This window comes from Rhinoderma darwinii, chromosome 1, assembly GCF_050947455.1.
Source record: "Rhinoderma darwinii isolate aRhiDar2 chromosome 1, aRhiDar2.hap1, whole genome shotgun sequence".
NCBI lineage: Eukaryota > Metazoa > Chordata > Amphibia > Anura > Rhinodermatidae > Rhinoderma > Rhinoderma darwinii.
In genome coordinates this window covers 641,805,572-641,831,872 of record NC_134687.1, presented here as the reverse complement: position 1 = coordinate 641,831,872, position 26,301 = coordinate 641,805,572, and the positions used below count along the sequence as shown (strand labels likewise).

The following is a 26,301-nucleotide window of genomic DNA, read 5'->3' as shown; positions in this document are numbered from 1 at the left end:
TAAACAGGAAGGAATTTTTTCAATCGGTGCAGGCAGTGTCAAATTGCAGCCAGGCAACTCCAAAACAGGCACAAAGAGGTAGAAAAACCTCAGCACACACATTATTCAGGTAAAAAAGAGGTGTCTTTATTTCACCAAAATTGCGACGTTTCGACCCCATCCTTGAGAAAGACCCTGGTTGGGGTCGAAACCTCGCAATTTTGGTGAAATACAGACACCTCTTTTTTACCTGGATAACGTGTGCGCTGCGGTTATTCTGCCTCTTTCTCCTTGTATACAGTGCCATACAGCCCCCCACCTCAGCCTTGTAGACAGTGCACCCCAAACAAAAAAATTGTACTCACATAGGCCCCGTTCCCACGGCAAACTGAGCTGCTCCACAACGTCGCTGATGGGATCTTTGCATAGGCCGGCGTAATCCTGTATCCTAGTACAAAGTTTCCCAACCTTTTCGGACTCGAGGAACCCCTGGAGAAAAAAAAAATTCCTCAGGGCACCCCTACCAAAAATTGTTTTGAGAAAGACAGAAAACGGCTAAAAACAAGCACTACACTCTTCGGGTATGTTCACACAGAGTTTTTTGCCTCAAAATTGCAGATTTTGAATTGACAGCATTATTTTTTGGCGTTTTTTTAAAGCCGTTAAAGCTAATGGAAAAGACGGAGGCAAAGAAAGCAAACCAAACGAGCTCCACTGGTATTCTCTGCCTCCTGTTCATTTCAATTCGAGGTCAGAGGTGGAAACCACTTGAAGACCATCAGCCCCCCACTCACAGTAAAATGACCATCAGCCCCCACTCACAGTAAAATAACCATCAGCTCGCCATTCTCACTAAAATGACCATCAGCCCGCCATTCACAGATGCACCCTGTAGATAGTGGCACACATCCCCTTGTATGTAGTGCCACACGGCCCCCTTGCAGGTAGTGTCACACAGCCCCCTTGTAGTCCGCCATTCTCACTAAAATAACCATCAGCCCGCCACTCACAGATGCCCCTGTAGGCCATGCCACACAACCCCCTTGTAGGCCGTGCCACACAGTCCCCTTGTAGGTTGTGCCAAACAGCCCCCTTGTGGGTCGTGCCACACAGCCCCCTTGTAGGTAGTACCACATAGCCCCCTTGTAGGTAGTACCACACAGCCCCCTTGTAGGTAGTGCCGGATACCCCCTTGTAGGTAGTACCACACAGCCCCCTTGTAGATAGCACCCCCCGCCCTTCCTGTAGATAGCGCCACTGTAGCTCCTCATTTATGGACAGTGACGTCAGGAGCATCTCCTGGAGATGAATCACCGGCCACTGGACAGGGATTCCACTTCAGGAGTGGACTTAGCACTTGATATCTCTGTACATAAATGGACAGAGACGTCAGGGGCTTCTTCTGGAGTAAATCCCCGGTCACAGCATCGGCAACGCTGTGGACGGGGATTCCACTTCAGGACTTGAAACTGATGTCACTTTCCATATATGGACAGAGACATCAAGCGCTCCGTCCAGGAGCGGAATCCCCGGCTACAGTGGGATTCCACTCCTTCACGGGGTGACAGTGGCGCTAGTAGATAGCAGAGCAGGGAGATATCTCCCTACTCTGCTGTAGTGTTCAATATTATCTGCATCCTAAGGTTGCAGATACTATTAAATGTGGTGTCGCTACCGCTGTAGCAGCAACAGTGGCTGCTAGCGGCGCCGCCGCCGGACATGGGGGGCCCGTCCCGACAGGCGGCACTGGCACCCTTATGCCCCTGGCACCCTTATGCCCGTGTCGCCACTAGCAGCCGCTATGGCTGCTACAGTGGTAGCGATGCCACTGAGAGAAGAAGCACCCGGGCGGAAAGGCAGCTGAGTCGCCGGGCCCGGGGGCTTCTGAAACACAAGCAGGGGAAGGGAGTCAGCGCAGCGCCCCCTTCCACCTGCTGGAGTTATGCGCACTGTGCAATTTCGCACACCCCTAAGGCCGGCCCTGTTTGTGTCCATTCATTTCAAGAGCATCACATTTCTTATCTCACTAGCAGCTGTTCTACACCTCCCCAACTCTTATATCACCAGTTGCTTCTTAATTATACGGTATGGGGATTTACTATAAGGTCATTTGCAACTGTAAAACAACGACTTACTTCTAAAACTACCTTTGCTTTAAACTTATCAATAAAAGTATCAATTTTCTCTGACAACCTCCTGCACTTAACTTCAGTGTATTAATGTTACATACATTTGTCACTAAAAGATGCTAAAGAGTTCAATGAAGATAATGAATATACACAAAATAACGGAATTTATTAAAGTATATATTCTATTCTGATCCCTACTATAAAGATACCTTGGGCTCTTTGTTGCTTTCTAAAAGATCCTACAATCCATCTACTTCAATCTACTTTCTCATTTGGCCCTGTCATTCTGGATTTTCACTACTGTTCAAAAGTTTGGGGTCACCCAGACAATTTTGTGTTTTCCATGAAAACTCACACTTATAGTTATCAAATGAGTTGCAAAATGACTAGAAAATATAGTCAAGACATTGACAAGGTTAGAAATAATGATTTTTATTTGAAATAATAATTTTCTCCTTCAAACTTTACTTTCGTCAAAGAATGCTCCATTTGCAGCAATTACAGCATTGCAGACCTTTGGCATTCTAGCTGTTAATTTGCTGAGGTAATCGGGAGAAATTTCACCCCATGCTTCCAGAAGCCCCTCCCACAAATTGGATTGGCTTGATCGGCACTTCTTGTGTACCATACGGTCAAGCTGCTCCCACAACAGTTCTATGGGGTTGAGATCTGGTGACTGAGCTGGCCACTCCATTATAGATAGAATACCAGCTGCCTGCTTCTTCCCTAAATAGTTCTTGCATAATTTGGAGATGTGCTTTGGGTCATTGTCCTGTTGTAGGATGAAATTGGCTCCAATCAATCGCTGTCCACAGGGTATGGTATGGCGTTGCAAAATGGAATGATAGCCTTCCTTATTCAAAATCCCTTTTACCTTGTACAAATCTCCCACTTTACCAGCACCAAAGCAACCCCAGACCATCACATTACCTCCACCATGCTTGACAGATGGCGTCAGGAACTCTTCTAGCATCTTTTCAGTTGTTCTGCGTCTCACAAATGTTCTTCTGTGTGATCCAAACACCTCAAACTTCGATTCATCTGTCCATAACACTTTTTTCAAATCTTCCTCTGTCCAATTTCTGTGTGCTTTTGCCCATACTAGTCTTTTCCTTTTATTAGCCAGTCTCAGATATGGCTTTTTCTTTGCCACTCTGCCCTGAAGGCCAGCATCCCGGAGTTGCCTCTTCACTGTAGACGTTGACACTGGCGTTTTGCGGGTACTATTTAATGAAGCTGCCAGTTGAGGACCTGTGAGGCGTCTATTTCTCAAACTAGAGATTCAAATGTACTTGTCTTGTTGCTCAGTTGTGCAGCGGTGCCTCCCACTTCTCTTTCTACTCTGGTCAGAGCCTGTTTGTGCTGTCCTCTGAAGGGAGTAGTACACACCATTGTAGGAAATCTTCAGTTTCTTGGCAATTTCTTGCATTGAATAGCCTTCATTTCTAAGAAAAAGAATAGACTGTCGAGTTTCACATGAAAGCTCTCTTTTTCTAGCCATTTTGAGAGTTTAATCGAACCCACAAATGTAATGCTCCAGATTCTCAACTAGCTCAAAGGAAGGTCAGTTTTATAGCTCCTCTAAACAGCAAAACGGTTTACAGCGGTGCTAACATAATTGCACAAGGGTTTTCAAGTGTTTTCTAATCATCCATTAGCCTTCTAACACAGTTAGCAAACACAATGTACCATTAGAACACTGGAGTGATGGTTGCTGGAAATGGGCCTCTATACACCTATGTAGATATTGCATTAAAAAAACAGACGTTTGCAGCTAGAATAGTCATTTAGCACATTAACAATGTATAGAGTGTATTTCTGATTAATTTAATGTTATCTTAATTGAAAAAAACTGTGCTTTTCTTTCAAAAATAAGTAAATTTCTAAGTGACCCTAAACTTTTGAACGCTAGTGTACAATCTCCTAGTAAGCTTACACCATTTTAACAAGTGCTTGCTCACCCATATGCCATACCTCATATTAATCTCCTCCTGTGGGGACTGGGAAGCCTGCGGATGCCCTACTCTGTAATCTGGTGATCGGCCACATCCACGATTGCCATGACTATTCTGCTCCAGTCCTCTATACATACGATTAACTGCACTGACGAGAACCTCCGATCCTGCTCCAGTCCTCTATATACATATCATGAACTGCACAGATGAAAACCTCAGATCCTGCTCCAGTCCTGTATACATATGATGAACTGCACTGATGAAAACCTCCGATCCTGCTAACCTAACTAGATTATTTTGTTTCCCTGACACTAACTAACCATAATATTAAACGAACTAACTGGTAACTATGTAAACTAACTTCTTTTTTACTTTATACATTTTTATATATATATTTTTTATCGTTTTATATATATATATATATATATATATATATATATATATATATATATATATATATATATATATATAAAGCCCACGGAGACCAAAAAGTGGTCAGTGAAAGGAGATCACTGACCAAAAACATGGGGTGACATTGCGAGACACAAAGGGGAGGAGGACAGGAGTGGGAAGTGGATGCTCTTAGCAAAGCACAGCACAATTTTTTTTCCTCACAAATGCTCCACACACCCGCTCTGAACGACTCACTGACGCCAACAGAGAAATTCAGGTCGGGTGCAGTAGGATCTGATCAGTGGCAGATTAAGTACACCATGGGCCCTGGGCTGTTACCCAAACTTGGGCCCCCCTTCCGCACCGCCGCCCTGCCGCACCGTAACTATTTTTAACACTACCTTTTTGGGCAAGCATTAACAAATGGGTGTTACGATTCCCCTTGTCACAGGGCTGAGTCCCTGCATACCGACAGTATCACATTGTGCAGGGACACATCCTCCTGACAAGGGGAATTGTCTATCAGTCCTGGACTGCAGAAAGACTTTTTGTGAAATACAAGGATTTCCTATAATAATCATGTCAGGAGAGGTGACAGATTCTCTATAAATCTAGTGACTCACAGGTGGCGACGTCTCAGATTCTAGTAGTTTTTTTCCTCTTTTCTTCTCCATCTGGTCCAGATTTCATGACGACTTCCACCGGCCATGACCCATTTCTGCAGAATTTACCACTCAGATGTATTCGGCTCCTCACTTTTTCAACATTTCCACACTTATAAATGAAAATAAAGTTTTCATGGTGCCAAACACTGCGCCCCTAAATATAATAGCACCAAACCCTGCACCCTTGAATATCATAATACCACACATTGTTAAACACCACATACACACAGCCCCCTGTACATAGTGCCACACACAGAACCTGTAGATATTACACACCCCCATCGATAGTGCCACACACAAGCCCCCTGTAGATATCACACATCCCCCTATAGCTAGCACCACACACATCCCCCCATAGAGAGTGTTACACACAGCCCCCTATAGATAGCGGCATACAGCCCCCTATAGATAGCGCCACACAGCCCCCTATAGATAGTGCCACACAGCCACCCTGTAAAGAGCGCCACACACATACCGCTGTGGATAGCGCTTCTTAGCCCGCCTTCTATATAGTGTTACACAGTCCTCCACCTTTGTACATAGTGACACACAGCGCTCCCCCATGTATATAGTGCAACCCAGCGCTCGCCTCCCCCCTTGTATAGAGGATCTCAGCACCGTAACGGAGCACTCCCCCCCTTTGTATATAATGTCACACAGCGCTCCCCTCCCCCTCGTATATAGGCCCACACAGCACTCCCCTCCCCCTTGTATATAGGGCCAACCAGCACTCCCCCCTTGTATATAGTGTCACAAAGAACTCCCCCCCTCCTTGAATATATACACGGCGCTACCCCCACCTAAAAAAAATATACAGTTTACTTACCTTGCCTCGTTCCCGTGGCGGCCGCTCCAGCTGGATGCATGTGAAGCCTCAGGACTAGACGCATGCGCAGAGGGGCGTGATGCAGTACCTCATCACGCCTGCCTGCGCAGGGAGGCTTCCCAGCGCCTTATAGGCTGCAGACCTAACGTGGCCTGCAGCCTATAATATTAGTTTGTATCTGAGTCCTGGGGACTCAGATACAAACGAATGTGGCTGCCGCTACCACCGGGGCCCCCTCCGGTGCTAGCGACGCCACCGGGCATGAGGGGGCCCGTGCGGTCATGTGCGGTCCCGGCGGCCATGGGCCCCCTGGGTGCCATGGGCCCCAGACGGCCACCCGAACCGCCCTAATGATGATCCGCCACTGGATCTGATGTCAACGACAGAATCTGATGTAAGAAAGGGATATGGGGAAAGGAGCGCCTTCAACAAGGAATGATAGTTTTTCAAGTGTTTGAACCCAGGATCTAATGTAAGCAATTGCCGCTATTGGTCAGTAGTCCATGACTAACCAATAGCGGCAATCGCCAAGGCGGAACCATCGCAATTGGTCTCTGGAGATTAAGTTGTGATGTCATATCTCACACACGCATTGGGAAAAAATGGGGCTTTATGAAATCCCCCACGTACTATTACTTAGATGAGCGCGAACGACCCACACAGCCCGACGTAATAGTACTGCGCAGAGCAGAAAGGGGTTAAAGAGACAGTAGCGGCATATAAAGTAGTGATCTGCACTGTGGGGGAAACTAAGAGGGCTGCAGGGGTGTGATAAACAGTAGGGAAACGGGGAAAATATATAAATTATCATCTATAAAATAATAATTACTTTGCAGCCAGACGAATGATTTCAAGAAGCAACTAAGCGCAAAAACTAATCAAAGTAAGCAGCTAAAAGCGGTGAGGGAGCTTGGGAGTGTGACTTTAGATTCAGTGACTTTAGAAGAAATTGTTAATTGTGGTGTTTTTTATTTTTATTTTTTCCCAAGTTCTACTTGCTCTGCATTATATTTATTTTTTATCCCTATTAACACAATCACCTCCATTGGCGCCAATTTTACCCGGTGTGCATCCTGAGCCATGTATGTTCTTGAATAGCCGCCTCAGGGACCATACTGCTGTGCAGCATGTGTGAGAATTTCCCATCTGGAAGCCCAGATTCTGGATCTAAATTAGCAACTTTCAACAGGGAGGGCACTTGACAACATGGAGAAGAGTTTGCTGTTCACTGAGGGATCGTTCCATTTACAATAATCTGATCAGCTTCTATGTGGAGATAAGTTCTAGACTGGACCTGGGTAAGGCTGTGGATGTGGTGTATCTAGACTGGACCTGGGTAAGGCTGTGGACGTGGTGTATCTAGACTGGACCTGGGTAAGGCTGTGGACGTGGTGTATCTAGACTGGACCTGGGTAAGGCTGTGGATGTGGTGTATCTAGACTGGACCTGGGTAAGGCTGTGGACGTGGTGTATCTAGACTGGACCTGGGTAAGGCTGTGGATGTGGCGTATCTAGACTGGACCTGGGTAAGGCTGTAGATGTGGTGTATCTAGACTGGACCTGGGTAAGGCTGTAGATGTGGTGTATCTAGACTGGACCTGGGTAAGGCTGTGGATGTGGTGTATCTAGACTGGGCTTGGGTAAGGCTGTAGATTTGGAGTATTTAGACTGGAGCTGGTTAAGGCTGTGGATTTGATATATCTAGACTTGGCCTGGGTAAGGCTGTGGACGTAGTGTATCTAGACTGGGCCTGAGTAAGGCTGTGGATGTTGTGCATCTAGACTGGACGGGCTCATTCGCACGACTGTGGATTTCTTCAGTGCCCTATCCGCATTTTTTTGCAGATAGCACATGGACCCATTAGAGCCACACACACATCAGTTTGTTTTTGAAGATTCATTTTGCAAACTATAGAACATGTCCTATCCCTATCTGTTTTTGCACACGCGTGCCCCCCATTCAAGTTTATAGGTCCGCTACACTTCCGAATAGCTGTTGAGTTGTTATAGAGAAACTCTAAATCTTCATCCATTGTGGTGTGGTCTTGACGGGTTCTTGCAGCTAGTCTTAGGGTATGTTCACACGCAGAGTCTAAAACGTCTCAAAATACGGAGCGGTTTTCAAGGGAAAACAGCCCCTGATTTTCAGACGTTTTTTGAGCAACTCGCGTATTTCGCAGCGTTTTTTACGGCCGTTTTTGGAGCTGTTTGCAATAAAGTCTATGAGAAAACGGCTCCAAAAACGTCCCAAGAAGTGTCCTGCACTTCTTTTGACGAGCCGTCATTTTACGAGTCGTATTTTGACAGCGACGCGTAAAATAACAGCTCGTCTGCACAGAACATCGTAAGACCCATTGCAAGCAATGGGCAGATGTTTGCCTACGTTTTGGAGCCGTCTTTTCAGGCATAATTCGAGGCGTAAAACGCCTCGATTACGTCTGAAAAGAGGTCGTGTGCACATACCCTTACATTTTTGGAGTAATGAAAGACGTCAAAGCTACAACACAGTGGATTCATTGTTTCTACTTCCAGATGAGCTTGTTGTGTAGAAGTGCTCTTTTCATTTGAGGTCTTCAATATCCCAGGGGTAAGGATTCAATATTGTGTGGATGATAGTGGGTATAATAACACTCGTAAGACAAATTTTATTTAAAAATATTTTTTTATTTTTTTTATTTTAACCGCTTCCCACCGCAGCCATTTTTCAGATTTTAATTTTCGTTTTTTACTCCACACCTTCCAAAAGCCATAACTTTTATATTTTTCCTTTGATATAGTCCTATGAGGGCTTGATTTTTGCGGGACGAGTTGTAGTTTTTTGTAGCATCATTTATTGTGCCATATAATATACTATGAAACGGGAAAAAAATTATTTGTGGGGTGGAAAATGAAAAAAACAGCGATTCCTCCATTGTTTTTTGCGCTTCGTTTTTGTGGAATTCACTGTGCAATTGAAACATGTTAACTTTATTCTGTGGGTCAATACGATTACGGCGATACCAAATATATATAGTTTTTTTCTGTATTGTACTACTTTTACAAGTAAAAACCTAAGTGTAAAAAATAAAATTTATTTTGTGTCGCCAAATTCTGAGTGTCATAACTTTTTATTTTTCTGTCGATTAAGTGGTATGAGGGCTTATTTTTTGCGGGATAAGCTGTAGTTTTTAATGATACCATTTTGTGGTACATGCAACGTTTTGATCACTTTTTATTTCATTTTTTGTGGGAGATGAGGTGACCAAAAAATAGACATTCTGGCGTTTACAATTTTTTTTTTTACGTCATACACCATGCAGGTTAAATAATGATATATTGTAATAGATCAGATCTTTACGGATGCGACGATACCAATTGTGTTTATTTATTTCTTTTTTTACTATGCTCTAGTGGGAAAATGGGAAAAGGGGGGTTTTTTTACCTTTTAATTTTTTTTACATTAAAAAGAACCCCTTTATTTTACAAATGTTTACTTATTTTTATTAGTCCCCCTAGGGGACTTCAACCAGAGATCTTTAGATCGCTTGCCCTATATACTGCAATACTAATGTATTGCAGTACATCGTGATTCTGACAGGCTTGTATTAAGCCCTGCCAGAGGCAGCTCTTAATAGGAGCACAAAGATGGCAGACCTGGGGGCTTTCATTAGGCACCCAGGCAGCGATAGCAACCGTCGCCACCCCACGATTGCATTGCGGTGGGCGCGATGAGCTATGAGAGAGGGTCGCCCCCCTTTTTGTAACGATTTAACGAGTTAAACAAGCGGGATCGCGCTCAAACGTGATCCCGCTCGTTACCCTGAAGTGTCGGCTGTAACATACAGCCGACACCCGCATCATATGGAGCGGGTTCACTCCGTGAGCCCGTTCCATACTTCCCCTACCCGACTTTGGCGTATGGATACATCAAATGACGGGAAGGGGTTAATGAGGTATTAGAAAGTATTTCGGACAAAATTCACATTTTAACATCTTAACATAATTTGTATATATATATATTTTATTTTTTTCGGGTGAAATCTGAACAATTTTGATTCAAAAATTGATGAAAAATAAAATCACATTAATTTTGTCAGTAATACCTCTGCTCGCAAGCCCACGTCAAGAATCCTCATTAGCTTGCGTGTCCCTACACAAACTAAACAGGAACATTGAAACAAATTAGAAAACAGGTAAACTAAACCGCCCGGAGTCCAAACCAAATTAATGACCACCACGAAAAGCATCCTGCTGCCGTGGAACTGCTCCCTCAGTGCTGATAAAGTAGTTGGCATAGAGTTTACGGATAGCACGTGCTGACGTTCCAGGTAGTCTATGCAGAGTCCGGTCCAAAGTACCCAATGAGGTATTCACATATTGGTCACCATCCAAGGTAGCATCATAGAATCATAGATCCTTGTGAAATTGTGGATGACCACAGAGATTTGAATTACCAGGGTCGCCTTGTCCAGATTCATCTGTATAGATAACATAAATGCCCTCCATTTGTTGTAAAGGATTCCAAAAGTGTACTCCACATACTGACGGGCTTTGGTCTTGGGAAGGGCTGCATCATGTGGGGTGACATTTCCTTAGTCAGCAACGATGACAAATGAGGCCAGTGGTCTAGATGATCGGGGAAATCATCTTGGCTCTAGTAGGGTAAGCTGGTTGGTTGAAGCTGTTCACCTATTCTTGAAGTCCTGAACATGCGGGCATCCGCAGTGCTCCCATAGGCAATAATATCAACAATTAAAACCGGTACCTACTGTTAACTAAGGCCACTACCGAGAAATATTGATTGTAATTGAAGTAGCGGGAACCCTAAGTGAGACGGCTCCTGAACACGGATGTAATGTCTTTCTTGAAGAATATCATATTATAGGTTATGATTTATAGATTCTGTAGATCGAGGATCCAGGGATTTATTCAGATTTCCATCTTTTTCCCGTAATGAGGCAATTGAAGGCAAATCATGGGGATTTTTGCCTTCCTCTGGATCAACACGGTAGGATTATAGGTTGGACTTGATGGACCTGTCTCTTTTTTCAGTCTTATCAACTATATAACTAATGTCCTCCTGTTTAGCATCAGACAAGTCATCCCACTCTGGATACATGTTCCTTACTATTTCCTCCAAGGCTGCATCTCTTCGAAGGTATCTGGTAGATGAGATGTCCCACAACTCTGGAGGACTCTGCACCTCACTAATGAGCTCCTCCACATTAATGCTCATCCTTCTGTGATGTGACATCTTCAAAGAATCCAGCGGATCTTAGAGGTGTAAGCTTTCCCTCCAAAATACAGACCTAAGAACATGGGTGTCATATGGGGGCATCCGTATTTGGAGCACTCCCATGGAATATAATGGCCGTTTTTTAGAACAAAAACACAGAAAAGTAGTGCATGCTGCATATTTAAAAAAACGGCAGTGGAAAAAAGGGTCATGCGAATAGCCACATAGATTTCCATTACCACCATATTATGGTGGGCAGAAAAAGGCTGAAATGCAAATTTAAGATATACTCATCTGAATGAGGCCAAAGTGTGAGGAAGCTCCAGGAGAAAATATAACTGAAGACATAGCAGTAAGGACAGTAAGCAGTGATGACAGATCACCTACGTTTCACAGACTTGGAATCTAGAAAAGGAAAATGTCATCATAGGAAAAGTCTGAAATCAATTTACAACACAATCTTAACACTGGTATCACCCTCAATTCTTTATTTAATTCCACTATCAAGAACTACAACTTGTCATGAAAACATCAAGAAAGGATAGAAGCTCATTAACAGTAATGTCCATCAGCTTCTATGCGTAGTATATTGTATGGTCAGTGGAGAGGCAATTGTGCTGCATTAACAGAACACAAGTTCCGGAGATAATGAGGAGTGTGTTTTATTCATTTATTGAAATGGTTGGATAGCTTGGATGTCTTGGTTGCAAAAAACTGTACCTTGTCTGTTCTGCATATCCACCAATTACTTCTGTTTAACCCCTTCCCTCTTTGGCCACTTTTGACCTTCCTGACAGAGCCTCATTTTTCAAATCTGACATTGTAAAGGATCTGCCAGACACAGCTTCTGTGTCGACGCCTGTGGTTAGTCAGTCTGCACCTGCTCCTAAGTGTGATCGAGTGACCCCTCCTTCTACCAATCAGGCTGGGAGGCTGAGGAGTGGGAGAGCCTATCACAGCCTGGCCAGACGGAGCTAGCTCCCGCCCTCTGTCTATTTATACCTTCACTTTCTGCTTCTCCTTTGCCTGTGATTCTGTCGGTTTCCTGGCTCTGCTGCTGCTGCTTGTATTTTTGTCTTCTGCTCTATATAGACCCTGGCTTACCTACTACTCTCCTGCTCTGCGTTTGGTACCTCGTACACTCCTGGTTTGACTCAGCTCGTTCACTACTCTCATGCTCTGCGTTTGGTACCTCGTACACTCCTGGTTTGACTCTGCTCGTTCACTTCTCTTGTTGCTCACGGTGTTGCCATGGGCAACTGCCCCGTTCCCCTAGCTTCTGTGTACCCCTGTCTGTTTGTCTGTCGTGCAGATAGTGAGCGTAGGGACCGTCGCCCAGTTGTACGCCGTCGCCTAGGACGGGCCGTTGCAAGTAGGCAGGGACAGAGTGGCGGTAGATTAGGGCTCACCTGTCTGTCTACCTACCCTGGCATTACATAATCACAGGCCCATATACCTTTTCTACCCTGGTCCCTGACGCAACTATGGACCCCCTTGAGACCCTGGCTCAGCAAATGCAGGGCCTCTCCCTACAGGTCATAGCCCTGACTCAGAGGGGCAACCTGCATGATGCTACCCTGGTAGTGCCCCCCACCTCACCTCTTGAACCCCACCTCAAGTTGCCTGACTGGTTCTCAGGGGACCGGAAGACCTTTTTCTCCTTTCGGGAGAGTTGTAAGCTCTATTTTCGTCTAAAGCCCCCTCCTCAGGTTCTGAGAGCCAGCGAGTGGGTATAATTATGTCCCGGCTCCAGGACGGGTCCCAAGAATGGGCCTTCTCCTTGGCTCCCGACGCCCCTTAACTTTCCTCTGTTGACCTTTTTTTTCTGCTCTCTGGCTCATATATGACGAGACTGACAGGACTGCCATTGCCCAGAGTCAGCTGGTGACCTTACATCAGGGTAAGAGACCCGTTGAGGAGTACTGTTCGGACTTTAGGAAGTGGTGTGTAGCTTCTCTGTGGAATGACCCTGCCTTGAGGTGCCACTTTAGATTGGGTCTGTCGAACGCCCTGAAGGACCTGTTAGTTAGCTATCCCTCTTCTGACTCTCTAGATCAGGTTATGGCTTTAGCGGTACGTCTTGACCGACGTCTCAGGGAACGACGACTTGAACGTTTTTGTGCCTTCTCCCCTGGCTCCCCCATGATGGCTCCCGAGGTTCTGTTGCTTCGTTCTTCCACGGAAAACTCGGATGAACCTATGCAACTCAGGGCCTCCGTGTCTCCCCAACAACGTAGAGAGTTCCGCAGGAAGAATGGTCTCTGCTTCTACTGTGGGGACGACAAGCATCAAGTGAACAACTGTCCTAGGCGTAAGAATAAGCAGCCGGAAAACTTCCGCGCCTAAGTGACCATCGGGGAGGTCACTTGGGCGCACAGGTATTTCCCATGAATATGAAACCTAATAAGATCTTGCTTCCCTTTCAGGTCTCTTTTGGTGGTAGGTCTGCTACCGGCAGTGCCTTCGTGGAATCACAGTCTTCTGCTAATATTATGTCTGTGGAATTTTCTATGTCTCTAGCTATGCCATTGATTGATTTGCCTAAACCTGTCCCGGTAGTGGGTATCGACTCCACTCCTCTTGCTAATGGTTATTTTATGCAGCATACCCCTGTTTTTTAACTCCTTGTTGGCTCCATACATTTGGAGCAGTCCTCTGTACTGGTAATGCAGGGATTATCGTCCGATTTGGTTTTAGGCCTTCGCTGGTTGCAGATGCATAATCCCACGTTTAACTGGAATACTGGGGATCTTACTAAATGGGGTAATGAATGCATGACGTCATGTTTTTCTGTTAATTTTATTTCTCTCCCTGTGGAGGTGAACACTCTACATGAGTTTATTCTGGACTTCGCTGATGTTTTTTTCTAAAAAAGCCTAGGAAAGTGTTACCTCCTCATAGAGAATACGATTGCACAATCGATTTGGTACCAGGAGCTAAGCTCCCTAAGGGTAGGATATTTAATCTCTCTTGTCCCGAACGTGAAGCCATGAGAGAGTATATCCAGGAATGCCTGGCCAAGGGTTACATTCTCCGGTAGGTGCTGGCTTCTTCTTTGTAGGGAAGAAGGATGGTGGTCTTAGGCCGTGCATCGATTACCGAAACTTGAATAAGGTCACTGAAAGGAACCAGTATGCCCTTCCTTTGATTCCTGATCTCTTCAATCAGGTGCAGGGGGCCCAATGGTTCTCTAAGTTTGATCTACGGGGGGCTTATAACCTTATCCGCATCAAAGAGGGGGATGAGTGGAAGACTGAGTTTAACACGCCCGAAGGTCATTTCGAATACCTCGTCATGCCCTTTGGGTTGTGTAATGCTCCCGCGGTCTTCCAGAATTTCATAAATGAGATCTTAAGAGACTACTTAGGGGTATTTCTTGTAGTGTACCTTGATGACATACTTGTGTTTTCCAAGGACTGGTCCTCCCACATTGAGCATGTCAGGAAGGCGCTCCAGGCCCTTCGGGAAAACAAACTGTTTGCTAAAACCGAAAAATGTGTGTTTGGCGTGCAGGAGATACCATTTTTGGGTCAAATCCTCAGTCCTCATGAATTCTGCATGGACACTGCCAAGGTTCAGGCTGTGGCTGAATGGGTCCAACCTGCCTCCCTGAAGGCTTTACAGTGCTTCCTGGGTATTGCTAATTATTACAGGAGATTTATTGCTAACTTCTCGGTCATCGCTAATCCTCTTACGGATCTCACTCGCAAAGGTGCTGATCTCCTCCACTGGCCTCCTGAGGCGGTCCAGGCTTTTGAGGTCCTTAAGAAGTGCTTTATCTCGGCCCCAGTGCTGATTCAGCCTAACCAAATGGAACCATTCATCGCGGAGGTTGACGCCTCCGAGGTGGGAGTGGGTGCTGTTTTGTCCCAGGGTACCAGGTCCCTCACCCATCTGCGTCCCTGTGCCTACTTCTCCAGGAAGTTCTCACCCACTGAGAGTAACTATGACATTGGCAACCGCGAACTCTTAGCCATTAAATGGGCATTTGAAGAGTGGCGCCACTTCCTGGAGGGGGCTAGGCACCAGGTTACTGTCCTTACCGACCACAAGAATCTGGTTTTCCTAGAATCGGCCCGGAGGCTAAACCCGATACAGGCTCGATGGGCGTTTACTTTTTACTAGATTCAACTTTTTGGTCACCTATAGGGCTGGGTCTAAAAATATTAAAGCTGATGCACTGTCTAGTAGCTTCATGGCCATCCCTCCTGCGGAGGAAGATCCTGCTTGTGTTTTGCTCCCAGGTATAATCATTTCCTCTGTTGATTCTGATTTAGTCTCCGAAATTGCGGCTGATCAAGGTTCAGCTCCTGGGAACCTTCCTGAGAACAAGCTGTTTGTTCCCCTGCAATTCCGGCTAAGGGTACTCAGGGAAAATCATGACTCTACACTATCTGGCCATCCAGCCATCCTGGGTACCAAGCACCTCATTGCCAGAAACTATTGGTGGCCTGGGTTGCTTAAAGACGTTAAGGCCTACGTCGCCGCTTGTGAAATTTGTGCTAGGTCCAAGACTCCCAGGTCCCGACTAGCGGGCTTACTATGTTCTTTGTTCACGATATCACCATATGCATATAATTTGTATATCCTAATGTTGTATTCTTAATTTATGTCTAACGCAATACAATGTATGTGCATTGACATATCATACACAATTTTATATTACTTTGTTTGTTTCTCACTTTATTTATAATAATTTCTTTTCTTTTTTGATCATATTGCATATAATTGTGCATCACGTCTTTATATATATTCAATTATTTATTTATTATTTATCACTGTTCTTCTCTTTTTGCATGTTCACATATGCCATTGATTCCTATTGTAACCTAAGACGATCTCATAACTATATCATTATGTCAATGGAACTACTAAAATACGATGTACAGCGTACATTATGACTCTGGGATCCTGATCCTGTCAATTTTCTTTTTGAATCCACTTACCTCCCTGGCGACGCCTGCCCCCTTCGGCTTCGACACATGCACTGCGCATGTCCGGAACTCCCGTTACACGTCGGGAGTCCGGATATGCGCTACAGCATGCGGGGCCGGATGTGGGGCATGCCTCTTTTCCGGTCGCGTCATCGGACAAGCGCCGATTCTTGTCTCGGCGCTAATATGGATCCATTTCTCTATGCACACACACTATAAAAGGACTACACACACTATGGGCCTAATGTACCCCCTGAGGAAGCAACCAAAGATAGCGAAACGCGCGTTGGGGTTGTACTGTGGACCTCTCAGCACGGACATATCGTGAGACTCTCACTTTTTAATGGGTAAGACAGCATCACTACAACTGCTCACCATACAATTACTGATTTTCTCTATGTCACTATATGGTATTTATCCATTGTTGCCACATAAACATTAGGACTCTGAGAATCATCAGTATATGACCCACTTAGATGAGACACTCTATATACTTTATTGTTTGGGTAGTGAATACGGGTCTGCCCTAATATACTACTCCGTTGTCTAATTTTGTCCTGTGCTGTATTGTGTACCACGGTATTAGTACTAGAGTCTTTTTATGATGTGTTTTTAAATGTATGTTATTTTCTATTAATAAAATTTATATATTCTTGCATACTCAGACGCTATAGCTCTTTTTCTTCGGTATGGTTCTATAATTATGGAGCAGTCTATTTGATATAATATGGGGGGAAGTTGGTTTTCCAAACTTTACCTAGCCTGTAACCAACATATGCTTAGAGCTTATCTATCTATATTTACTATGTTCTTTGCCCATTCCCCAGAGACCTTGGACCCACATCTCCATGGATTTTTTCACCGATCTGCCTCCATCTCAAGGCAAGTCGGTGGTGTGGGTTGTAGTGGACCGCTTCAGTAAGATGTGCCACTTTGTGCCCCTCAAGAAACTACCCAATGCTAAGACGTTAGCTACCTTGTTTGTCAAACACATCCTGCGTCTCCATGGGGTTCCTGTCAATATTGTTTCTGACAGAGGGGTACAATTTGTTTCATTGTTTTGGAGAGCCTTCTGTAAAAAGTTGGAGATTGATTTGTCCTTCTCCTCGGCCTTCCATCATGAAACTAATGGCCAATCCGAGAGGACTAATCAGTCTCTAGAACAATATTTAAGGTGTTTTATCTCTGACTGTCAATATGATTGGGTCTCCTTCATTTCCCTCGTTGAATTTTCCCTTAATAACCGTGTCAGTAACTCGTCAGGGCTCTCCCCATTTTTCTGTAATTTTGGGTTTAATCCACGGCTCTCCTCCGTTTCACCTGGTGGTTCCAACAATCCTGAGGTAGATGTCGTTCATCGGGAACTGTGCACAGTCTGGGCCCAGGTTCAGAAGAACCTAGAGGCGTCCCAGAGCATACAAAAGACTCAGGCATATAGAAGATGTTCTGCTAACCCCTTGTTTGTGGTCGGGGATCTGGTGTGGCTGTCTTCAAAGAATTTGCGCCTTAAAGTCCCGTCCAAAAAGTTTGCTCCCCGGTATATAGGGCCATACAAGGTCATTGAAGTCCTTAACCCTGTCTCCTTTCGACTGGAGTTACCCCCGTCTTTTCGAATACACGACGTGTTTCATGCCTCCCTCCTGAAACGCTGCTCCCCGTCCTTGGCTCCCTCGAGGAAACCTCTGGTCCCTGTTCTCACCCCCGAAGGGTAGAATTCGAGGTGGCCAAGATTGTGGACAGCAGGATGGTCCAAGGCTCTCTCCAGTACCTAGTCCATTGGAGAGGATACGGGCCTGAGGAGAGGACTTGGGTACCCGCCCGGGATGTTCAGGCTGCAGTATTGCTCAGGAGGTTCCATCTTCGGTTCCCCAATAAGCCAGGTCCACCTAGAAAGGGTCCAGTGGCCCCTCATAAAAGGGGGGGTACTGTAAAGGATCTGCCAGACACAGCTTCTGTGCCGACGCCCGTGGTTAGTCAGTCTGCACCTGCTCCTAAGTCTGATCGAGTGACCCCTCCTTCTACCAATCAGGCTGGGAGGCTGAGGAGTGGGAGAGCCTATCACAGCCTGGCCAGACGGAGCTAGCTCCCGCCCTCTGTCTATTTATACCTTCACTTCCTGCTTCTCCTTTGCCTGTGATTCTGTCGGTTTCCTGGCTCTGCTGCTGCTTGTATTTTTGTCCTCTGCTCCATATAGACCCTGGCTTACTGACTACTCTCCTGCTCTGCGTTTGGTACCTCGTACACTCCTGGTTTGACTCGGCTCGTTCACTACTCTCCTGCTCTGCGTTTGGTACGTCGTACACTCCTGGTTTGACTCGGCTCGTTCACTTCTCTTGTTGCTCACGGTGTTGCCGTGGGCAACTGCCCCGTTCCCCTAGCTTCTGTGTACCCCTGTCTGTTTGTCTGTCGTGCACATAGTGAGCGTAGGGACCATCGCCCAGTTGTACGCCGTCGCCTAGGACGGGCCGTTGCAAGTACGCAGGGACTGAGTGGTGGGTAGATTAGGGCTCACCTGTCTGTCTCCCTACCCCGGCATTACAGACATATTTCACTTTATGTGGTAATAACTACGGAATGTTTGTACCTATCCAAGCAATTCTGAGACTGTTTTCTCGTGACACATTGGACTTTATGATACTGGCAAAATTTGCCGATATTTGCCGGGATATTAATTGGTGTCATGGTTCGGCTTCAACTGCAAAGGGGAGACATTTCCTCAACCTGTTGCAGGAAAATTTTATGGGCCAGTTTGTGGAAGACCCGACTAGAGGTGAAGCTCTGTTGGATCTGGTCATTTCTAATAATGCAGATCTTGTTGGGAATGTCAATGTTCGTGAAAACCTCGGTAACAGTGATCATAATATAGTTACATTTTACCTATACTGTAAAAAACAAACGCAGGCTGGGAGGGCAAAAACATTTAATTTTAAGAAAGCCAATTTCCCCAGGATGAAGGCTGCAATTCAGGATATAGACTGGGAAGAACTAATGTCAAATAATGGAACAAATGATAAATGGGAGATTTTCAAATCTACTTTGAGTTATTATAGTGCAAAATTTATTCCTACAGGTAATAAGTATAAACGACTCAAATTAAACCCCACATGGCTTACACCTTCTGTGAAAGGGGCAATACATGACAAAAAAAGGGCATTTAAAAAATACAAATCTGAGGGTACAGCTGTAGCCTTTGTAAAATATAAAGAGCTTAATAAAATCTGTAAAAATTTAATAAAATTAGCAAAAATACAAAATGAAAGGCAGGTGGCCAAGGATAGTAAAACAAATCCTAAAAAATTCTTCAAGCATATAAATGCAAAAAAGCCAAGGTCTGAACATGTAGGACCCCTAGATAATGGTAATGGGGAGTTGATCACAGGGGATCAAGAGAAGGCAGAGTTACTAAATGGGTTCTTTAGCTCTGTATATACAACAGAAGAAAGAGTAGCTGATGTAGCCGGTGCCAGTGCTGTTAATATATCAGTTGATATACTGAATTGGATGAATGTAGAGATGGTCCAAGCTAAATTAAATAAAATAAATGTGCACAAGGCTCCGGGACCAGATGGGTTACACCCTAGAATTCTTAAAGAGCTTAGTTCAGTTATTTCTGTCCCCCTTTTCATAATATTCAGAGAATCTCTAGTGACTGGTATAGTGCCAAGGGACTGGCGCAGGGCAAATGTGGTGCCTATTTTCAAAAAGGGCTCTAGGTCTTCCCTGGGTAATTATAGACCAGTAAGCTTAACATCCATCGTGGGGAAAATGTTTGAGGGGCTATTGAGGGACTATATACAGGATTATGTGACAATAAATAGCATTATAAGTGACAGCCAGCACGGTTTTACTAAGGACAGAAGTTGTCAAACTAACCTAATCTGTTTTTATGAAGAGGTGAGCAGAAGTCTAGACAGAGGGGCCGCTGTGGATTTAGTGTTTTTAGACTTTGCAAAGGCATTTGACACTGTCCCCCATAGACGCCTAATGGGTAAATTAAGGACTATAGGTTTAGAAAATATAGTTTGTAATTGGATTGAGAATTGGCTCAAGGACCGTATCCAGAGGGTTGTGGTCAATGATTCCTTCTCTGAATGGTCCCCGGTTATAAGTGGTGTACCCCAGGGTTCAGTGCTGGGACCACTATTATTCAACTTATTTATTAATGATATAGAGGAAGGGATTAATAGCACTATTTCTATTTTTGCAGATGACACCAAGCTATGTAATATAGTTCAGACTATGGAAGATGTTCATGAATTACAGGCAGATTTAAACAAACTAAGTGTTTGGGCGTCCACTTGGCAAATGAAATTTAATGTAGATAAATGTAAAGTTATGCATCTTGGTACCAACAACCTGCATGCATCATATGTCCTAGGGGGTGCTACACTGGCGGATTCACTTGTTGAGAAGGATCTGGGTGTACTTGTAAATCATAAACTCAATAACAGCATGCAGTGTCAATCAGCTGCTTCAAAGGCCAGCAGGATATTGTCGTGTATTAAAAGAGGCATGGACTCGCGGGACAGGGATGTAATAATGCCACTTTACAAAGCATTAGTGAGGCCTCATCTAGAATATGCAGTTCAGTTCTGGGCTCCAGTTCATAGAAAGGATGCCCTGGAGTTGGAAAAAATACAAAGAAGAGCAACGAAGCTAATAAGGGGCATGGAGAATTTAAGTTATGAGGAAAGATTGAAAGAATTAAACCTATTTAGCCTTGAAAAAAGAAGACTAAGGGTATGTGCACACACACTAATTACGTCCGTAATTGACGGACGTATTTCGGCCGGAAGTCCCGGACCGAACAGAGTGCAAGGAGCCGGGCTCCTAGCATCATAGTTATGTACGATGCTAGGAGTCCCTGCCTCGCTGCCGGACAACTGTCCCGTACTGTAATCATGTTTTCAGTACGGGACAGCAGTTCCACGGAGAGGCAGGGACTCCTAGCGTCATACATAACTATGATGCTAGGAGCCCGGCTCCCTGCACTGAGTTCGGTCCGGGACTTGTGGCCGAAATACGTCCGTCAATTACGGACGTAATTAGTGTGTGTGCACATACCCTAAGGGGGGACATGATTAACTTATATAAATATATTAATGGCACATACAAAAAATATGGTGAAATCCTGTTCCTTGTAAAACCCCCTCAAAAAACAAGGGGGCACTCCCTCCGTCTGGAGAAAAAAAGGTTCAAGCTGCAGAGGCGACAAGGCTTCTTTACAGTGAGAACTGTGAATTTATGGAATAGCCTACCGCAGGAGCTGGTCACAGCAGGGACAGTAGATGGCTTTAAAAAAGGGTTAGATAATTTCCTAGAACAAAAAAATATTAGCTCCTATGTGTAGAAATTTTTCCTTCCCTTTTCCCTTCCCTTGGTTGAACTTGATGGACATGTGTCTTTTTTCAGCCGTACTAACTATGTAACTATGTAACTATGTAATTCAGTATTTAATTGTGAAAAACACCAAAATTTTGCAAAAAATTGCTAAAATTTGCATTTTTCTTAATTTTTAATGTATCTGCTTGTAAGACAGGCAGTTATACCACACAAAAATGTTGCTAATTAACATTTCCCATATGTCTACTTTAGTTTGGCATAGTTTTTTGAACATCCTTTTATTTTTCTAAGATGTTACAAGGCTTAGAACTTTAGCAGCAATTTCTCACATTTTCAAGAAAATTTCAAAAGGCTATTTTTACAGGGGCCAGTTTAGTTCCGAAGTGGCTTTGAGGTCCTTAGATATTAGAAACCCCCAATAAGTCACCCCATTTTTAAAACTGCACCCCTCAAAGTATTCAAAACAGCATTAAGAACGTTTCTTAACCCTTTAGACATTTCGCAGGAATTAAGGCAAAGTAGAGGTGAAATTGACAAAGTTCATTATTTTTTTCCAGAAATTCATTTTGAATCCATTTTTTTTGTACCACAGAAGGTTTTACCATAGAAATCCAACTCAGTATTTATTGCCCAGGTTCTGCAGTTTTAGGAAATATCATACATGTGGCTCTAGTGTGCTACTGGACTGAAGCACCGGCCTCCGAAGCAAAGTAGCACCTAGTGGATTTTGGGCCTCCTTTTTATTAGAATATATTTTAGGCACCATGTCAGCTTTGAACAGGTCTTGTGGTACTTAAAAAGTGGAAACCCCCCAAAAGTGACCCCATTTGGGAAACTACACCCCTCAAGGAATTTATTTAGGGGTCTAGCAAGCATTTTGACCCGCCAGTTTTTTTGCAAACATTTTTGGAACTAGGCCATAAAAATGAAAATCTACATTTTTTCAAATAAAATGTAGGTTTAGCAAAATTTTTTTCATTTCCAAAAGAACTAAAGTAGAAAAAGCACCACAACATTTGTAGAGCAATATCTCCCGAGTAAAACAATACCCCACAAGTGGCCATGATCAGCTGTTTGGACACACAGCGAGGCTGAGAAGGGAAAGAGGGCCATTTGGCTCTTGGAGCTCAAATTTAACAGGAATGGTTTGCGGTGGCTATGTCGCATTTGCAAAGCCCGTGAGGGGACAAGATAGTGGAAACCCCCAACAAGTGACCCCATTTGGAAACTAAACCCTTGAGGAAATTATCTAGGCGTATAGTGAGCATTTTGACCCCACAGGTTTTTTGCAGAAATTTTTGGAAGTGGGCTGTGAAAATGAAAATCTAGGTTTAGATAATTTTGTTTAATTTCCACAAGGACTGAAGGATAAAAAGCACCGCAACATTTGTAAAGCAATTTCTCCCGAGTAAAACAATACCCCACATGTGGTCATAAATGTCTGTTTGGACACACGGTAGGGCTCAGAATGGAAGGAGCACCAATTGGATTTTGGAATGGTTTCTGGGTGGCATGTCACATTTGCTGGGCCCCTGGAGTACTAGTACAGTGGAAACACCCCAAAAGTGACTCCATTTTGGAAACTGCACCCCCTGAGGAATCATCTAGGGGTATAGTGAAAATTTTGATCCCAAAGGTTTTTTGCTGAATTAATTTGAGCTAAGCCATGAAAATGAAAAATATATATTTTTTCCAATAAGATGTAGTTTTAGATCAACATTTTTCATAAGGAATAGAGAAGAAAAAGCACCCCAACATTTGTAAAGCAATTTCTCCCGAGTACGGTAACACCCCATATGTGGTTATAATCGGCTGTTTACATATATGGGAGGATTCAGAAGAAAAGGAGCGGTATTTATTTTTTGGAGTGTAGATTTTGCTGGAATGGTTTGCGGACAGTATGTTGCATTTACAAAACCCCTGATGTACCAAACAAAAGTGTCCATGTTTTAGAAACTACACCCCTAAAGGCATTTATCAAGGGGTGTTGTGAGAATTTAGACTCCACAGGTGTTTTTCAGAAATTAATACGCAGTGGATTGTGCAAAGTGTAAATTGCTGTTTGGGCACACTGTAGGGCTAAGAAGGGAAAGACCGCCATTTTGAACATGGATTTTGATTGGTAGTTTTGTTTGAGTTTTGCTGGTATTTTAGTTTACAATGTGGGGGTATATGTAATCTGTGCGGAGTACATCAGGGCATAATAATGGGGTAAATAATATAATTATCCATAGATGTGTGTTACGCTGTGAAGCGATCCATTATCCCCAAGCCAGTGTCGTACTGATAAACAGTTTTCTTTCTTATCCCCTTTTGTAACACTCTGCACCTTTTGGGGACTTTTTCTCCTTCGTAGTTTGGGAAATTTTTCTGGGAAAGTTTTGCGCTGGTATAATACGGGCACCCTCTCTTCCAGCAGATGTGATATGTCCCTTCCCTTTCCTAGTTCCTAAATACTAGGGCCCTGAAACTGAAGGAATGTTCCCCTCCGGCCTGCGCATTGAGATGTTTTTTCATCACCGCATAACTAGTGCCATAACTTTTTTATTTTTCGGTAGATGGAGCTGTGTGTGGACTTGTTTTTTGCGAGACGGGCTGTAGATTTTATTGGTACCATTTTGGAACACATACGACTTTTTGATCACTTTTTATTTCTTTTTTTGGTAAAGGAAATTACCAAAAACAAGCAATTCTGGAATAGTTTTTTATTGGGTTTTTTTTCGGCATCCACAGTGCGCCATAAATTACATGTTAACTTTATTCTGCGGGTCGATACGATTACGGCGATACCAAATTTATATAGTTTTTTTTATGTATTGCAGCTTTTGCACAATAAAATCACTGTTTTTATAAAATCATTTGTTTTCTGTATCACCATATTCTAAGACCCATAACTTTTTTATTTTTGCGTGGACACTGCTGTGTCAGGGATTATTTTTTCCGGGACAGATTTGTCGTTTCTATTGGTACTATTTTGGAGTAAATGTGACTTTTTCATCACTTTTTATAGAATTTTTTGGGAGGAGATATAACCTAAAAACAAAGATTCTGGCGTTGTTTTTCAAGGTTTTTTCTTACAGAGTTCACCATGCGGGATAATAGTTTTGTAGTTCGGGTCGTTACGGATGCGGCGATACCAATTATGTATAGTTTTTTTTAATTTTTGACGGTTTTTCCCATAATAGAAGACTTGTTATGGGAAAAAAGGCAGTTTAGCTTTTTTTTTTTTCTTGAAACTTGTGTGTTTTTAATGTTTTACGACATTTTTATTAACTTTTTTTTTACTTTTTTGACTTGTCCCACTAGGGCACTTGTGGGCCTGATGCCCTGATTGCTACTCTAATACACTGCACTACATACGTAGTGCAGTGTATTAAAGCTGTCAGTCATTCACTGACAGCAAGCCTATGAGGACTCGCCGCAGGCTCCCGTACAAGGCAGACTCGGACGCTATTATTTGGCCTCCAATTGCCATAGCAACCCAGCGATTATGTCGCTGGGTCGCCGGTCTGGCTAAAACCCATCAGATGCTGCGCTCTATTGAGCGCAGCATCTGAGGGGTTAATCAGCTGGATCGGAGAATAGCTCCGGTCCTGGCAGTTACAGTAGTGTGCCAGCTGTATAATACAGCTGTCAATCCGCGGTGATGGTGCCGGCTCTGCTTCTGAGCCCTCACCATAACTGCAACGTAACTGTACTGCGTATATATACGTGGATGTCGGGAAGGGCTTAATGAGGATATATCTACCATTTTATTTTATATATATATATATATATATATATATATATATATATATATATATATATATATATGTAATTCTATAGTTTTGTCTTTCATGATTATATTTTGTGTCTTGCATTATTACATCAGCTTCTCGTACTTCTGCTTTCATATGTAGCTGAGAGGACTGTGGGACTTAAAGGTGTAGAGGTCCAGTTGTGGCTACTACCTCTAGATCACGTCTAGCTTTAGAGTGTTCCCCTGTAACATTTCTTAGTGTTTTATGTCCTTGTTTTCTACTACAATCCACACATTTCATCCAATAACATGACTCCATACTTACATGTCTAACAAGATGAAGGATGTGATCTGTATAATTTACAACCTACCTCCAGGTGTCTGTATCCATGTATTAGATGGGAACACATTTAGGTGATCTCTTCCTCTGCTCCAATAGTAAGGGAGGTCATCTCATGACCTACAGAACGCAGGATGTGCTGCTTGATGTGGCTCCCGCATAGACATCATATGGTCTAAATGTCACCTGTAGGATGCTGGTATTCTAGACCTCTGCTTTCCATGGCAGGTGAAGATATTTCTGAATGTCCATGGCCGAGCACCTCTGAGCGGCATTTAGTGCCAACAATTCCCAGAACATTCCTCTGGCTTCAAGTGATATTTTCTTCCACTTCTCTGGAGCTTTTGACAGATCCCGCTTCACCTGCCACCAGGAAAACTCCTTATACTTATGATCACTGCCCAGTGCCCCTTGCCAAGGGAAGACTCCTGTAAGAGCAGTGTACACAAGAACGCCAAAAGCCCAAACATCAAGACTACGATGTAGTAACAGCTGTTCTCCTTTTCTTAAGCGGCAGAGTTCTGGAGCAGTGTAGGGTATATACCAGGACAGAGAAGGTGTATATGTTCCCTGGAGCCGGGTGAGTCCAAAGTCAGCCAGTTTTATCAGGTGACATTCTGCATCCATCAGAAGAATATTATCCAGCTTGATATCCCGATGGACCATTCCTCTGCTGTGCATAAATTCCAGAGCACTGGCTATCTGAGGAGCACATCGCTTCAACATGTCCTCCTGCATACCGAACTGAGAAGAAGACAACACAAGAGATCACAAAGCTGAACAG

General features: G+C 43.9%; 1 protein-coding gene across 1 annotated transcript in view; it reads right to left on the bottom strand.

Moving 5' to 3' along the window:
* LOC142670566 (serine/threonine-protein kinase SBK1-like) overlaps positions 1-26,301 on the bottom strand; it is a 151,761-nt gene that overhangs the window by 21,514 nt on the left and 103,946 nt on the right. Inside the window, exon 4 of the mRNA XM_075847112.1 lies at positions 25,549-26,261. Within this exon, the coding sequence (XP_075703227.1) occupies positions 25,722-26,261 (540 nt within the window). The 3' untranslated portion in view covers positions 25,549-25,721. The remainder of the gene's footprint in view (positions 1-25,548; positions 26,262-26,301) is intronic.